The sequence below is a fragment of the Taeniopygia guttata genome, chromosome 7 (genome assembly GCF_048771995.1).
Source record: "Taeniopygia guttata chromosome 7, bTaeGut7.mat, whole genome shotgun sequence".
Classification (NCBI taxonomy): domain Eukaryota; kingdom Metazoa; phylum Chordata; class Aves; order Passeriformes; family Estrildidae; genus Taeniopygia; species Taeniopygia guttata.
This window is the reverse complement of record NC_133032.1, coordinates 17643815-17659094: the sequence shown is the minus strand read 5'-3', so window position 1 is coordinate 17659094 and position 15280 is coordinate 17643815. Positions and strand designations below refer to the sequence as shown.

The window sequence follows — 15280 nt, the reverse complement described above, 5'->3', positions numbered from 1 at the left end:
TTACAAGATTAGATGGATGGGACCATCTCCCAGACTAAAGCACATTTCAGATAATACAGCAGCAAAGATAAAAGCATATGGCATCTTCAAATCTGCTGCTCTTCAAACACTGCGAGGGGCAAGAGTTGAAAGAATAGATTAAAATTGTCAAATAATTAAGTTGTGTGTCATGGAATTAGCAGGTTCCAGTCCTGTATTAGCGGTGGCCCCCCTACCAGTGTGTAGAACACTAACAAGTTCTGGAGAAGTATGCAGATAAAATATCCCACTATGAATGATGAGAGATTAGGGTATAATTTCATGCAATACTCAGAGAATAGAGAAAGCATAATTTCTAAATTGAGGAAAGCATGTGTTAAAGAACAAAAGATGATGCTAGTATGAGTGAAAGTACAATGTGAAAAAGCAAATAATTATTATAGCTATATAGAAATTTATATGTAGTACCAATATTACAAAAATACCGCAATTAATTAATTAATGAATGCATATGCTTTTTCTGCTAAAGAAGTGTCTTCAGGAGAGTTTTAAAATCAGTAAGCTGCAGGTGGCTAGTCCATGACCAGGCTGTTCTTTTTCTTAGGGAAATCAACAACAGCTATACCAGTGGGGAATCATATACTCAAGAAAATTCTTAACATCACCAGAAAAACAATAGGCAAATATACTTAATTTTCTCTAATGGGCTCATTAAGCAGGATTTATTGTATTAAGATAGAATTTCCTTACAAACAATATGATAAATTACTTACAAAGCTAAGATTATTATCGAAGGAATATACAAGTATTTCAGGACTCAGGATCAGACCAGAAATTCTGGAGCAAACTGGGTAAAACCAAAATGCTCCATCTATCCATGTGATAGAATTCGATTAAGTTTTACTGGCTTTTTACTACAATTTCCAATTTGATTTGCCCTACTAAAGCTAAAATTGAACTTCATATACAAAGCTTGTGTGGTTATGTTTGTTATTAACATTGTCTTCCCTGGAGATATTTGGATTTTGTTTAACTGAAAAATAAACAAGTTAAATGCCGAATTGCCTGGCTAAGACAGTTATATGATGTGGTCTTTTCCTTTCATTATAAAGATTGTGAGTTTTGGGATTCATGTTTAGGAGTTTGTGGTTACTTTACTTTAAATCTAATATCATGGACATATAATGTTTTTTTTTTCAGTGTTCTGCTTTTTTCATATAAAGTTCTGTGTCCTGGCCAATTTATGGCCAGACTTATCCAATAAACAACTTTGTAGGAATGCATTTATAGATTGTTAGAAATATGTGTGGTGCCTGCCCTTTTCTCAGCAATAATGTAATGATTTATTTTGACTGTTAAATTTAAGCTATATTATAACAAAAAGGGAAAATAATTTTCATACAGCAGAAGTTATTTTCCTAAAAATTAGGAAAAAATAGGAAGATGCATTGGTCAAGATTAAAAAACTACTTAGCAAATATGAATGAATTCCTTTGGCTTTGACATTTAAACCCCCTTGATTTTAAAAGGTTAGATAACTAGCACTTGCTGAAAATCAGATCCCTTGCAGTATCCCACCTGAAGCCTTTCTGAAAGTTTCCTTAGTAAATCAAAGAGTAAGCAAACAATTCAAATAGGAAAGCCTATTATTTGTCAAAGCATATATCAGAGAGGTATAATTTACTACATTATAAAATAGGAGAGGAATAATTCTGCTGTGGAAGCTCCCAGGAATCCTAGGATCTAATTTGCCAGCCATGGGTCATTCAAGCATAAAACAGAGACAGCACCAAGCTGTATATCTTCTATACAGAGGGAAAGAAGCAAAAAGCATCCATCAAGAAGATATCAGTAAGACAATACCACTTATATGGTAATATGCCAAATATTGTTATTTTTCACTGGTCTTCTCAATGTACTATGGTGTTAGAACTCCTGTGAAAATCAAGGGAGCTTGTGATGATTTGAAGAACAAGGTGCTAAGACAGGCAGCTAACAATGAGAGTAACTTAGTTTTCATCATACTTTAGGTTAATAGGTTTGAGATTAGCACCTATCTCTCTTAAGGGGAAGATGATTAAATGAATGTATAAAACTACTATTCCTCATAAAGAATTTAAGTCAGTGACAAACATAAAATGCATTACAGCATTTTTTTCTGATTTTCTGGCATGAAAGAACTGATCTAATATTTATAAATGTATATCAATTAGTAAAATAACCCATATCTAACAAAAAATATATTTTTCCCTAAAACAAAAGTCCTAGACTTCACTACATGTTATTTGTATTTTCTAGTAACTCCTTTTATTCTCAACAGGACTCAAATTGATGTGCTGCTTCTGCTGGAGAATCAGTCTTTTCTAATGCATTTTAGTCTGGTTTACATTGCCTAAACCCCTAAAGTTTTATTCCAAATTCTCTCTTTCCCTGTGCCTCATCTGCATTTTACCTTTGACTCATTGCACCTTTATATTGGCCTTGCTTTTCATTCATTGATTATGGGTCAGTTTACAACTAGAATGTGAAGAGTACCCTGAAAATGTGCAATGAAACCCCAACACACACTGCTCCAAAATGCCAGTTCCCAAGTGTGTTTTTAAAACTCAAGACACATTAATTTTATCTAAGCACCTCTATGTAGCCAAAAGAGGCTTGAAATGATTTTGAATACTATAATTTGAGTTATTGGAGTGATTACAGTAGAAGTTCGGGTTTTTGTCCAACTTCTAAATGCATTTATTGAAATAAATTCATTTTGACAAAGGCACTATTTTGGACATCCTTCTAATGTAATTAATTCAAGCTCTGTTTCAGACATTTATTAGTATGACATACCATGAGAAAATAATTTTGCCTGGGAGTTTTGCACATGACGACGCTGTAATTTCAGATCTTAAATTCTCTAAACTTGAAGCAGTAATAGTTGTAGCAAAGGATACTCAGTAGCTGCAATAGGTTCAAAAATTCTGAACACTTGCAAATTTCACATTCTTTGAAAAGTTATTTAAAAATCATGTATGAAAAGACTAGCAAAGTTTCTGCTATTAAACATGAACACAAAGTAACTGTTCATTGTCCTTCAGCTTGCAAGATATATATTTGCTTTCATGGGGAGCCCTAATATTTGTCATCTTTAACTGAATGAAATCACAGATACTTTTACATGTGGATTTTATTATAAGAATTGGTTTATAAGCCTGCTATTTAACATGATTCTATGAATTACGAACTGTGATTTTATTTCTTTTATAATCTCTGTAGAGCTTGCCATTACTTTTACGTGTCTGTGTCTGGCATTATGCACCTTTGAAATTGTGCCAGAAATATTTATTGTCCTATTTCTGGCATTCTGGGACTCTTGGTTCCGTTTGGTTTCCAACCAGAACAAGGCTTATTAGCAGATCCAGTTCTTCATACTTTGCTGAAAACACTTTTATATGTAAATTTAATACTTCATTAAAGTAAGCTCTTGTAACAATCAGGAGTATGTATGAAATGCATTCAATGTAGGTAATGTTCTATCTACCATTTGAGCAGTTATCAAAAGCAAAATATATGTACTAATTAGAACTTTCCTTCTCATTGCCTGTCTCCTCCAGCTTGACTAATAAGAGAGCATTAAAATGCAGTCAGGTTGAGCAGAAATGGGACACCCTTCCTGCACTTGCCTGTGCTCTGTACACACAGGCAGTGCCCTGGAAGGAAGGCTTGCTGCAGTGACAACAACACATTCTCATTCACCCCTTGAATCACATTTACTTCATTCCAAATTCCATTATTCTTAATCAAGTAAAAATCCTGTTAAGGTCAACAGAAGTTTCATTCAAATTACATCATAATTTGGCCCTTATTTTGTTGGGGTAGTTTCAACTTTGCCCAGTATGCATAACTATATTTAAAAAGCTTTTGGAAAGTATTCTTAAAGTATTCTTTATTCCATTTAGCTTCAAGGAAATAGATGTTAATAAAATTTAAGGATGTACTTACATGTTTATTAAGTAGGAGGAATCTTGTTGGATCAGAACTCTAATTTGTTTAAAGAGCAAACTTCTCCAGGAAGCAAAAATGTAACTGGCTTAGGTATTAGTACAGCTCAAATACTTTTAGTGAGAATAATCACACTTTTATTTGGAAACAAGGTAAAATTGATTTAGTATGTTTTTTTTTTTTAAACAGAACATTGAGTTATTGTTTATATAGTAATTTTTATAACTATAAATATAAATTACTCATTAATAGCCATTAAAGGGTCAGAAGCTTGAAGTCATACCTATCACAGAAGGGGAGGTACTTACACATATATAACAACTGCTTCTAAAATTTCATACATGATCTGAAGCATGACATCTCAAACAGAGGCAGAACCATCTTTCTGCTTCTCATATGACAATTTCACATTAGGCTTCTTCTTTTCACACACTAGGCTTCTTCTTTTTGTTCATGAGATCTTAATGGCAGAACATAGTCATTTCAGCATTTTATAAGAAATCACTTGCCTAATTCATTGTGCCACAAAAAATAATCCAAAGTTTAATCATGTTCCTAAACATATTGTCAGAGGTGTATATAGTACTCAAATTAAGAAGAGCCTCTCATTTCTACTTTATGCTTGACTGCCTTTCAAGTATATAGCAGGGTATCAACCAAGAGGCTTAAGACACAAAATATAATTAATTAATTAATTGAATGCTTTTACATGTTTACATTTGTGACAGAGAAGTAACCAGTAAAATAACTATAGAAATAATAACAGTAACAATTGTAATAATAACTAACTACATAATTATTAAATGTTATGTAACAATACCAACAGTAACAGCAACAGTAACAGTTGCCATGACAATAACAAAAGTAAGTGGTACTGATAATAGCAATATTATTAACCAAAAGCAGAGGTCTTAATCACAACAAGGATACTTTATGGAGTGGAAAAGTTGATCTTGGCTTTTTCTAATGACTGCATGCAACTGCTAAGAGATTTTTATACGAGCCTTTCATGTGATATTACCCCTTCTGACCTGACGGATTATATTTTTCTTTTTGAGGTAATAATTTTCTGGCAAGAGTCACAAGCAAAGAACTTAATGAAAGTGATCCAAATGCCCTACGTGATGAAATACCAAAAGGCTCAGGGAACTGGATGCAACTGTAAGAATACAGACATGAGTACTCCAAATACTACAGTTGGATCAGAACATCAAAAGAACCATATACTATTACATATGAAAAGTTAAATCAAACTAGGATATCTTTCCCAGTACTGTTGTTGTAGAACATATTTTTAAAGCACATCTTGTCAAAATATGTCACTGAAGTCACCCCAGCTTAGGAGTTCGACCTTTTTTATATGCTCTGAAATTATTTGAAAGCCAAAAATGAAGCACAGCTTATTTGGTTAATCCAATTTTAAGCTTTCTTGCAGCTCTCAATTTATATCAGCCTTCAAGCCTCAACTCCTTCCAGCTCAGCAATTCCTTCTACTAGGGCTCTATCTGTCCCTCATAATATGGGCAATTGTCTCTTGCTCTTTTCAGAATCCCAGTCCTAAATGGAACTTGCAACAAAACAAAACAAGAAAATAGTTTGGAGTCATCATAATCAGTCACATCAGTTAAGAGCTAAGCTACAGATATGCCCATACAAAAGTAATGATTTGCATATGTATTTCCTTGCATTAGTAAAAAAGGATTTCTTCCTGTATTGCTTTTCCAAATATATTGTAAATAAAATATACATAAACATATTTTTCCCAAAGCTGAATTACATAGGACATTCAAAAATGTGTGTAGTTACTATGTGTGTGTCACTTATGAAATACCAGCAAGCACTCATTCTACTCAAGATGCAGAGAAAACAGATTCCAGGCCTCAAGACATGTGGTCCATTGTTGATCAGATTAACTAACACCACTGGCTGTGGTACCTTCCACTGAGGATGGGATGTCAGGATGCTGCAGTCACCCAAACCTGGCACCACCTTTATTCCACCAGTGGTGGTAGAGTGGCTTTGCAGGTGGAGAGCAGAGCTGCGGAGAGACTGGATGGTGTCCCTAACAGTTTGGGATTGTGTCCCCAACAGCTTGGCCTTGCTTTAATCACCACTGTGCCCACAGGGCATGAGGAAGTGGCCTGGAGTGGCTGTGCTCTGAGGAGTCCCCTGTGGTGTACAGCAATGAGCACAGAACGGGCACACCAGGGAACTGTGTCCAAGGCACACCAGGGAACTGGGGTACCCCGGTTTCAGCCTGAGCAATGCAATGTACAGCAGCACCTAATGCCCAATAACTGGGATGTGACAAAAATGGCGAGATGGCATAGAGTACAGTCACAGCATGGGCAGTGAAGCTCGTGGTCTTTAGCCTATATACATACCTTCATCTGCTGCAATCCATTTGCAGTGTAAACAAAGGTTCTGTTTCCCCATCTAAAACTCCCCAGCATCCACATGGCTTCACCAGCCAGAGAAGTCCAAAAGGGTCCATTTTAAATAAAAACCTCATGTAAACACAATTTGGCAACACTAAAAAGACAGCATTTTCCAAATTATGTACAGACTCATATACTTATTTAAAAAAATTAATTGGACTACTAGGCTACATATATTGATAAAATAGAGGAATGCTACAAATGTTACCATGGAAAAACTCTTCTCAATAGCAGTCTTAAGGTGCGAGGCCAAAACATTCTAAACTAAGATTATTGTTTGATTTTTAAAATAAGTTGATTGTTCGGTGTTCTGCATAAAGAGGGACTGAAAGTGCTAAATGCTGTCTATGATGCTGGGGAAAATTCTGAAGATGTACTCTGCTGCTAGAGCGGTTATGCAAAGTCAGGTTAAACACTAATCCCACTGATAATGAAGGATTTTGAAGGGAATCTATTTAAGAGTTTTAAATACTCTGTAGGGGGCAGTTTTGAACCAGATTAATGAAAATTTTAAGCTGGATGATTCAAAGTTATGTTTTTATACTCAGTTTTATTATTCTCAGCAGCTACATGGGGATAATTTCTTTTTTTTCAGGTAGATCTTGGTGCTTAAGCAAACAGGGAGCTGCGTGCTATTGTACAACATCACCCAGCTGAGAGGCTAATCTGCATGTAAGGTTCAGTAATGGTAGCTAACAACAGTTTTTTAAAATTACCAGTTACAGAGAACCACAACTGAATAGCAATGATTAGAACTTCATGGCAGAGGCCTGAATAAAAACCATCTCTGCAAAAGGCCTCAAGGACAGAAACAGAGTTTGGGATCTCCTTCACAATTCTGGTTCAGCCCTGAACTAGGAATCAATTTTGTTGATTCCTTGAAAGTATTTATGACGTTTCTGGAAAAAAGAAAAAAGAAAAAAAATGCATCAGATTCTTGGAGACACTAGTATTGCCTGCAGCATTTCCAGATCCCTTTAAACATGGTACCTTCATTATTCGTATTTATTTAAAATGGATATGATGCTATACCATGGAAAAATATGTCAGCACACTTCAATGTTTTAGCTTAAAAATTAAGATTTAAATCAGTGTCTCTCCAGCAACATACCACTTTGAAGTATCAAAGTCAGAAGTAGACTATTGATCTGAAACAAAAAAGAAAGATATCCTCTCAGCAAAGTGATAATCATTGTCACAAGGATTTAAGTAGAAGTGGCTCTAGAATGCAACCTGAAGAGTAGGAGAGGCTCAGTCACTGAGTCTTTTTTCCACTTGGAAAGGAAGGAACAGTCTAGGCCTCAATGAGAAAAATGAAGTTGTATATGTAGGTGAGCTCTGTAATCGATAGCGGAGTATTTCCAGTAGAGTCAGTGGCTCTCCATTGATCACCATTATCTTGCTTTGAATGAAGTGTCTTGAAGCCAGTTCCAAATCCTGATTCACAGCTGAAGTTGTTACTTATCTGATACTGTAATCATGTGAGCAGCAAGATTCATACTGAACACTGGTGGGAACTAAACAGATCAACTTCCCAGTGTCCAGACTAAGAATGAGTGCTTGCAGATGATCAGACTCAGCAGCTCTACCACTTAAAGCTTGAAGCTGATTGTGTTGCCTGGACATGTGGTGGGATATCTTTTTTGTCCTCTTCTGGTCTAAAAGCTTTTCCTATTCTTTTTGAGTTCATGTACAGGGTCTGGCTGGGATGAAGCAATTTTCTTCACAGCAGCCCATATGCTGTTGTGTTTTGTGTTCTGTGACTAGAACAGCACTGTTGACACAGCAATGTTTTGGCCATTGCTGAACAGGACTTGCACAGTATTGAGGCTTTATCTTTTCTCATACTCTGTTCCTTTAGAGAGTAGGCTGGGGATAGGCAACAATTTTGGGAGGGGAAATAGCCAGGATAGCACACACAAACTGGCCAAGAGAATATTCCATACCATATAATGTCATTCTCAGCAATAAAACTGGGATTGCAGAATAAGAAGGTAGGAGGGGGGTTCGTCTTCCAGAATCATCAGTTGCTGGAAGACTTGCTGGGCATCAGTCTGCTTGTGGGAGGTGGTTAGTTATTCCCCTTGCATCACTTTTTTTTTTCTTTCATTCACTTGCTAAACTTTTCTTTAACCCAACCCATGAGATCTCTGACTTTTCCTAGTATCTCCCCCATCTCCCTGAGGGGGTAGATGCACTGTTACATGCAAGAAGTTCAACAATGCAGGGTCAGCTGAAGATGTACAGCTTTTGCACTGCAATTTTTACTACAAGGCACTTGGAAGGACTTTCTTCCACATCTATGCACATGCACTTGTTTTAGTGTAGCGGTAAAACTTCTGAACAGGGCATGTCAGAAGCACAGAGCAAGTATTTATTCTCTGTTCCTGTGTCCTCTTGGCATGAGGCAAGGGATGAGTGCCAGCGACGTTAAGAAACCTGATGGAAGTACACCACCAAGGGAGAGGACATTGTGATTACAGTAATGGAATTTAAATAAATTCAGAGTCCTGCTTCTCTCCAAAGACACATGCCGACTGGGAGGAAGGGGACGGTGAGAGCAGCCCTGCGCTGTGACCCTAAGGGGACTCCGCGCCTGCCTGCAGAACACGGGAGCTCCTGTGTCAGCACAGCTTCATTGGCTGACACCAGCGTCATGAGGCCTGCAAACCTCCATATGACCGTCTGACCCTCACGCTCCCCCGTTTTTGCATTAAAACACCTTTATTTTCTGTAAGAGACCAGCGAGAGCCGCAGGAAGCCGGGCTCGCCGCCCGCAGCGCCGCCGGCGGTGAGCGCCTTTCGACACCGCCCGCCGGGCCTCGGCTGGGCAGAGCCGCCCGGGACACCGCCCGGGCCGGGCCGCGAAGCGCGGCGGGAGAGGCGCACCGGTGTCACGGCACGGTCGGGTACGGTACGGAGCAGGGATCCGGTACGGAGCAGGGATCCGGTACGGAGCAGGGATGGAGCGGAGCGCGGAGCACAGCTCCCACACGAACCGCCCGACCCCGCAGCCGCCGCCCGCCGCGCGGCCCCGCCCCGCTCCAGCGCGCCCCGCGGCAGCGCGGCGCTGATTGGCTGCGGCGCCCGCGCGGGGCCTGGTGGGAGCAGCGGCCGGGCGGCGCGCTCTCCTGCGGCGGCGCTGGCGGCGGGCGGGATGCGCGGCCCGGCCCGCGGCAGGTACGCGATGGGGGGGACGGGACGTGCGGCCCGGCCCGGCCCCGAGCGGCTCCGCGGTGGGAGAGGGGCGCGGGGTGACGGGTGAGGGCCGCCCGGCGCTCCCCATAGGAGCACTCAAGCAGCGGCCCCAGGGCACGAAGCGGGGCAGGGCGGCAGGTGCCCCCTCACGGCTCCCTCCCCTCATGGCCGCGGGGAGCGGGGCGGGCCGGGCCGTGCTGCAGCCTTGAGGAGGAAGCCCCGGCGGCGGGGAGGGGCGGGGAGGGGCGGGGAGCGGCGCGGCTGTCCCGGCCGGGGCCGGGGGCTCTGCTGACCTCGGCCAGCGCCTCCCGGCCCGCGCTGGCCGCCCCTCGGCCGGGCTGCGCCGGGTTAGATTTCAAAAAAGAGCGCCTGACCCACCCACTTCTCGCTCCGTCGCTGTGCAGTCCGTGCCGGAACTAATCTGCCTTTTTAATTGAGGCTCTGCAAAGCGTAGGGCTTCTGTGGGATGCATCCAGACTAAAACAGCCGAAAATGAGGTTTAAATGGAAAAAAGTTTAGTTTTTTGTTGTAACTGTGGTGTCCTAGGACAGGCTAGCGGTAGGTGGTGGGTGATGCTCCTGGTTTGGTTTTGCTTGTTTCCTTGTCCGCAGCACTCAGCTGGAGAAACTTTTTTTGGTCCCAGTAGAAGTTTCTGATGCCAGTAAATTGTGAGTAAACTGCGAGCAAAACTAGAGATTCAATTTGAAAGGCAGAATTTGTGTTCTTTGTAGTGGTAAATATCTAAAAATACTTACAAAAAGTGGAATGACTAAGTTTGCAAAAATATCTATTTCAAAACTATTGCCTGTTCCTTAAGGGGAGAGGTCTGTATGACTGTATGCAAAGCCTCGGTTACAAGTTTCTAACTTCCTTTTTTTTTTTTTTTTTTTTTTTTTTTTTTCTCCTTGCAATATGTCTTCTCTTCATGTTATTCAGTCTTGCATTTCAGCATGTCAGTTATTAAAATTTACTTGGGAGACTGAGTTTTGGAGAACTTTGATCTTTAAAACATTAAGAAGCCTGAAGAAATTTGAGACTGACTTGATAAAAGTGTAATGAGATCATGAGGCTATTTTCTCCACCTGGGTGTATGGGTGTGGATGACTTAGTGGATTTATGCCTCTTTCAAAGGAGAAACTTTTTCTGCTCTGGTCTCTTAGTCTGGCACTTCTCCTTTTTAATAAATAACTTGAATGTTTTGTGAGTAGAGGAGCTGCTATAAATATTTTTTTGAGAGAGTCATGTAATAAAATTGATAGTAGTGTTTTCTTAAGCTTCTCTGTTCAGTTTTTTTCATGCTTCCGTTGTCTGTTTTAAACCTAAGACATTTGCAGCTGTCTTGTGTGTTGCATCAGTGATAATGTGTGTGGAAATAAGTCCAACTGCTCTACCCCTTAGTCAGTGAAATGCACAGTTCTGTGCTACAGTGCAGTCTTCAGAAGGGAAAAGTCCTATGCAATAATTTGTTGTTTAGAGCATGGGAAGGAAGTAACTCGTGGATGATTTCTTGCCATGAATAGTAGGATAGATATTAGTGGTAGGTTTGTGGAGTGGCAGGTAAGGAGGAGAGTTTGAAGCAGTTGAAGACACTTTGTGTTGTCATGTCAAGAAGAACAGAGGGGAAGAAGGAAAGCATCTTAGCCACTCTATAGTAATCACAGAAAATTTTCCACCTCCTCATTGAGGATTCAGTGACTGAACTGTAAATGTGAATCTAGTGGTCCTAATCCTTTAATACGTCTTTGGGGAAGGGTTTTGGTAGCATTGCAGACTTGCAGAGCAGCATCTCTAAAGCCTGTCATCATTTTAGCTCCTGTAAAATCAGATGCATAGTGACACTTGTTGAACCTGTTTCTCTTCCAAGCATTTGCCAGGTATTAAAAAAAAAACAACCTTGTGTAGCAATAGTACTGTGAATATGTTATTGCTATAAGTAAGAGCCACCAGTTGCTCAAGGATAATTTGTTCCCAAAAGATCCTCTAAGACTTCTAGTGGAGAGGATCTCAAACTATGGTTTGAAGGCAAATGGCACACACAAAGGCCATGTGAGCATCTCTGTCTCTCTACTCCCACAGCTGAGAGCCACCATTGCTCCTAAGGGCAGTGGCAATGCTATCTACCTATGTGCTATTTTTTAATGCTAGGGAAACAAGCTAGATTTGGGAGCCTTGTGCTGGCTTTACAGACTTCTCAGTTGGCTGTTTGACACAGTATCTTTATTGCAAAACAATGTAAAAGCTATCTCTCTGTAGAAATATCTGGGAAGAAAGTGTAGGCTCAGATATACTGCAATATCCATAATGCAAAACCATGCTTGTATTGCAAAGTCACATTTGTGTAAAATTCTTGGTGTTAGATTGTGTGTTTAAAAAAAAGACTGCTCTTTTGCTGAGGTGAGTTGCTGCTGTAGTGATTATTTTGAGAATTTGTTCGAGTCCAAGGGGTAATTGCTTTTTCTATATCTCACCCCTTTGTGCTACTAATTTGGCAGCAGTGGAGATAATTTGCCCATCTGTTCTAGCTTCGTTCTTGTGGCATTTCTGATATGGATTTCCTTATCTTTAAGGATTGGTTTCTGACACCAGTAGGATCTATAGTACTGAAGTCCTTGGCTTTCCTAAAAGATAAGGAGGTTACCAGACTACAGCAGTGTTTGTGCTAGTTTATATCCTATACATATTAAATTGCTCTAATGGCCTCAGATAATTTGAAAACAAATTTGGGTTGAAATATATCTTTCCATTTTTGGCCAAAGAAACTTAATAAGCAAGATAATGATCACTTACATATCTGTCTACCTAGATCAGTGCTTTGTTTTATTAAGTGTTATCATTTCATTCCAGAGTGAAAAAGGTTTGAGTCCTGGCTGGGATGGAGCATTAGTTTACTTAGGATTGTTTTGAACTGGTTACTTTTTTGTTAAATTGTATATTAAATGGATAGAGAGAAAGTCTGCCATACTAAGGTTCAATTTATTCAACTATCTTGTAATGGGAAGTTGCTACTATTTTGTTCCAAGAGCTTAGACCCAGATCACCAAATTAATGTTGTTCTTGGGTTCCAGGTTTGCCTAGGGTGAGGTGAGCTGCTCTTGCCCCTTTGGAATTGTTTTAGAGTTATTTGATGTGCTGATGACTGGGTTGTGAGTTGTGCAGGGAAGACCTGCCAATGTAGTGCTTTTGTATAGCAAATGAAATCTTTGAAACTGGTTCTTTGAACTTAAAACTGAGTACACAGCACATTCTTGTTGATGAGAACATAAAAAGGAAATAGATTTATTTGAGAAATTTTCTCATGAACAGGATGAGATGTTAACAGGGTGTTAATGCTGAATGCCTAGAGTTGCAACTAAAAAGGAATACTGAGTTATGCTTAGGGGCAGCAGAGGAAATAACTGGAAATCAGTATCTTAAATGATTGTGCCCAATACTAAGTTTCTAAAATTGTTTTTCTGCTGGAGTATTTTGGTGTCTCTTTTTGCAGTTCATTTGTACCTGTGTTTTTGAGAAGTCGCTGCTGGTTAAGTATTTCCAAAATAAAAATAACTTTGGCCACATCTGAGCTGATCAACAGACATACAGGATGGCCTATAAATCAGAAAATTGAATTTAAAAATAGCACATGGGTAGATAGCTAGACAATGGATTTATACAAGATTTTGATTTCTTAAGATGTTGGAATGAATTTGAGAATCTTTGATTATGTTGTTAGATTACTCCTAAGTGCTTAATGCTTTATTTCTAGCTGTGAATTCTTGTAGAAGATTGATAGCTCTGCCAGCATTTGTCCACAATAGAAGATGGGTGGATTAATTTCAAGATGGAGGGTAAGTAACATTGTGTAACAATGTAATAATCTTTAGTCCAGAAGATGGGAGTATCTAGGACTTGTTGACTATTAATGCTGGCTGAATGATAGTGCTGAACTTTTTTTGTTAGTATGTCACTTAAAAGTCCAGTAGTGAGATATCATGACCAAAAGTATTCTTTACTAAATCACTAAACTGTGAAACTCTGCTGTTGTGCTTCATTTCCTTTGCAGTACCAGTCTGCCATTGGCTTGGTTAACTTAAAAAAATAAAGCTTTAACTCCTTCTGTAAATCTAAATTCTTTTGTGATGCATCATTGGGATAGAAACTGCAGCATCTATGTCTTAAAAGATTGGTGACCTAGGTAAAAATGGGTATGTGCAAAATACATTTCTGGCTGTTTAAACTAATAATTTGGTAGCTACTTACTCCTGTACAAGTCTGTCTTTCTATCTTCTTTTATTGGTTGTTGAGTGGTGTCCTGAGTTTAGGAGGAAGAAGAGGCTTTAGGTTTTTGACTACTCTTCTGGCAGGTGCGAGTTGCTTGAGTCTAGGTTTGCCTTTGCTCATTAGCAACTGACTGCAAAGTCTTCCATACAAAACTCCATTAAAGGTGAAACTTTAGGTAGACTGTCAGTTTTGTATAATAGAAACTTGCTTTCAGGGAGATACAGTGTGAGCTATGGCTTTTGAATTTGTCGTGTGAAGGGTGGGGTAAGACTGTGGCTTGATAATTCACAGAAATTAGGAAGGATTCCTAGAAGGTGGATTTCCAGTTGCTCCTATAGGGAATTTTACTGGTGATGACAGCCCTTATTTGCAGGTGTTTATGTTTTATTTACTCCATGTGTCCTTATGTGGAATGAATAGTAATAAAAAGCTGGAGTACTCGGATTAGGGCTTCCTCTCTATATTCTGTGTTTTGCTTATTTCTGCCACTCATCAATTCAGTTCTTGTTTTGCTTTCCACCTACACATTCATTATTGCTGTAGAAGCATTATAGATTTTTATTTTTTGTGATGTAGGAGAGGAGCTTTCAGATAAGAGTAATGCCAGCTGTAAAATAATGATTCATTACAGTCCCTTCTATTTGTCACACTAAAGTACTATGGGTATGTCTTTTTGTTAGGAAACTGTTAATGTACAGTAATCCACAAAATACCGAGTTTTTAAACGTGAGATTAATATCTTTGTTCTTTCCCTTGTAAGCAGGCAAAGCCTTCCACTGTAGAAGTATTAGAAAAAATAGATAAGGTATGTGTTTGCTTTTTGGTGTTTTGTTTGGTTTTTTTTTGTTTAGAAATATACATCCATTTTGCTGGCCATATATTTCTCTCACATTAGATAAAATACTCTCATGAAATTTTAAATTATTTTGGTAATTATTCCAGTAGTAGAGATTCTGCATATCAGAGGAATTGTTATAATTTTTCCCCTTACTGTTTAGGCATTTAAAAAATCAATACTGTATAATAGAGAGAAACTACAGGGCAAGTATTTATTTAGAGAGCCTGAATTGGGAATGAGTATGAAGGTACCTTGATTAGACAATTCAGTTTTAACTAATTGTTTAAGTCCCATGTAAAGGAAAGTGTGACTAATGCAAGGTTCCATTTATCAGGTTGATTAGAAAAGCTTCAATGTATGGTTTTATGTGCAGAAGTTATAACTCTAGTGGTAGTTAGTAAGGTCAGAATAGCTGGATAGATTGTTCAGTAATCAATTGTGATTTTTTCACCAGCATTTGTGACAGGTATCTGTACTCTGTGGGGAAATTAACTGTTTTGAAATAGGCTGTTGATATGTTTGTTTTCCTTTTAATGAAACTGAGTACTTCTGTTGTCACTTGAAATACAGTCAAAAT

General features: G+C 39.0%; 1 protein-coding gene across 4 annotated transcripts in view; it reads left to right on the top strand.

Annotated features, from left to right (window-relative positions):
- The first annotated feature begins 9438 nt into the window (after nt 1–9438).
- The window catches only part of LNPK (lunapark, ER junction formation factor), a 51090-nt gene continuing 45248 nt past the window's right edge, over nt 9439–15280 (top strand). For 2 of the 4 annotated variants that reach the window (XR_003961320.4, XM_072932276.1), the window contains exons 1-3: nt 9439–9587; nt 13351–13432; nt 14626–14670. Coding sequence is in view for 3 of the 4 variants with exons in the window: in XM_072932276.1 (XP_072788377.1) it covers nt 13406–13432; nt 14626–14670 (72 nt within the window). In the remaining variant the exon portion in view is untranslated. Of the gene's footprint in view, nt 9588–10125; nt 10274–13350; nt 13433–14625; nt 14671–15280 lie in introns of those variants that run through there. The other 2 variants (XM_030277526.4, XM_030277525.4) reach the window with 2 other exon arrangements.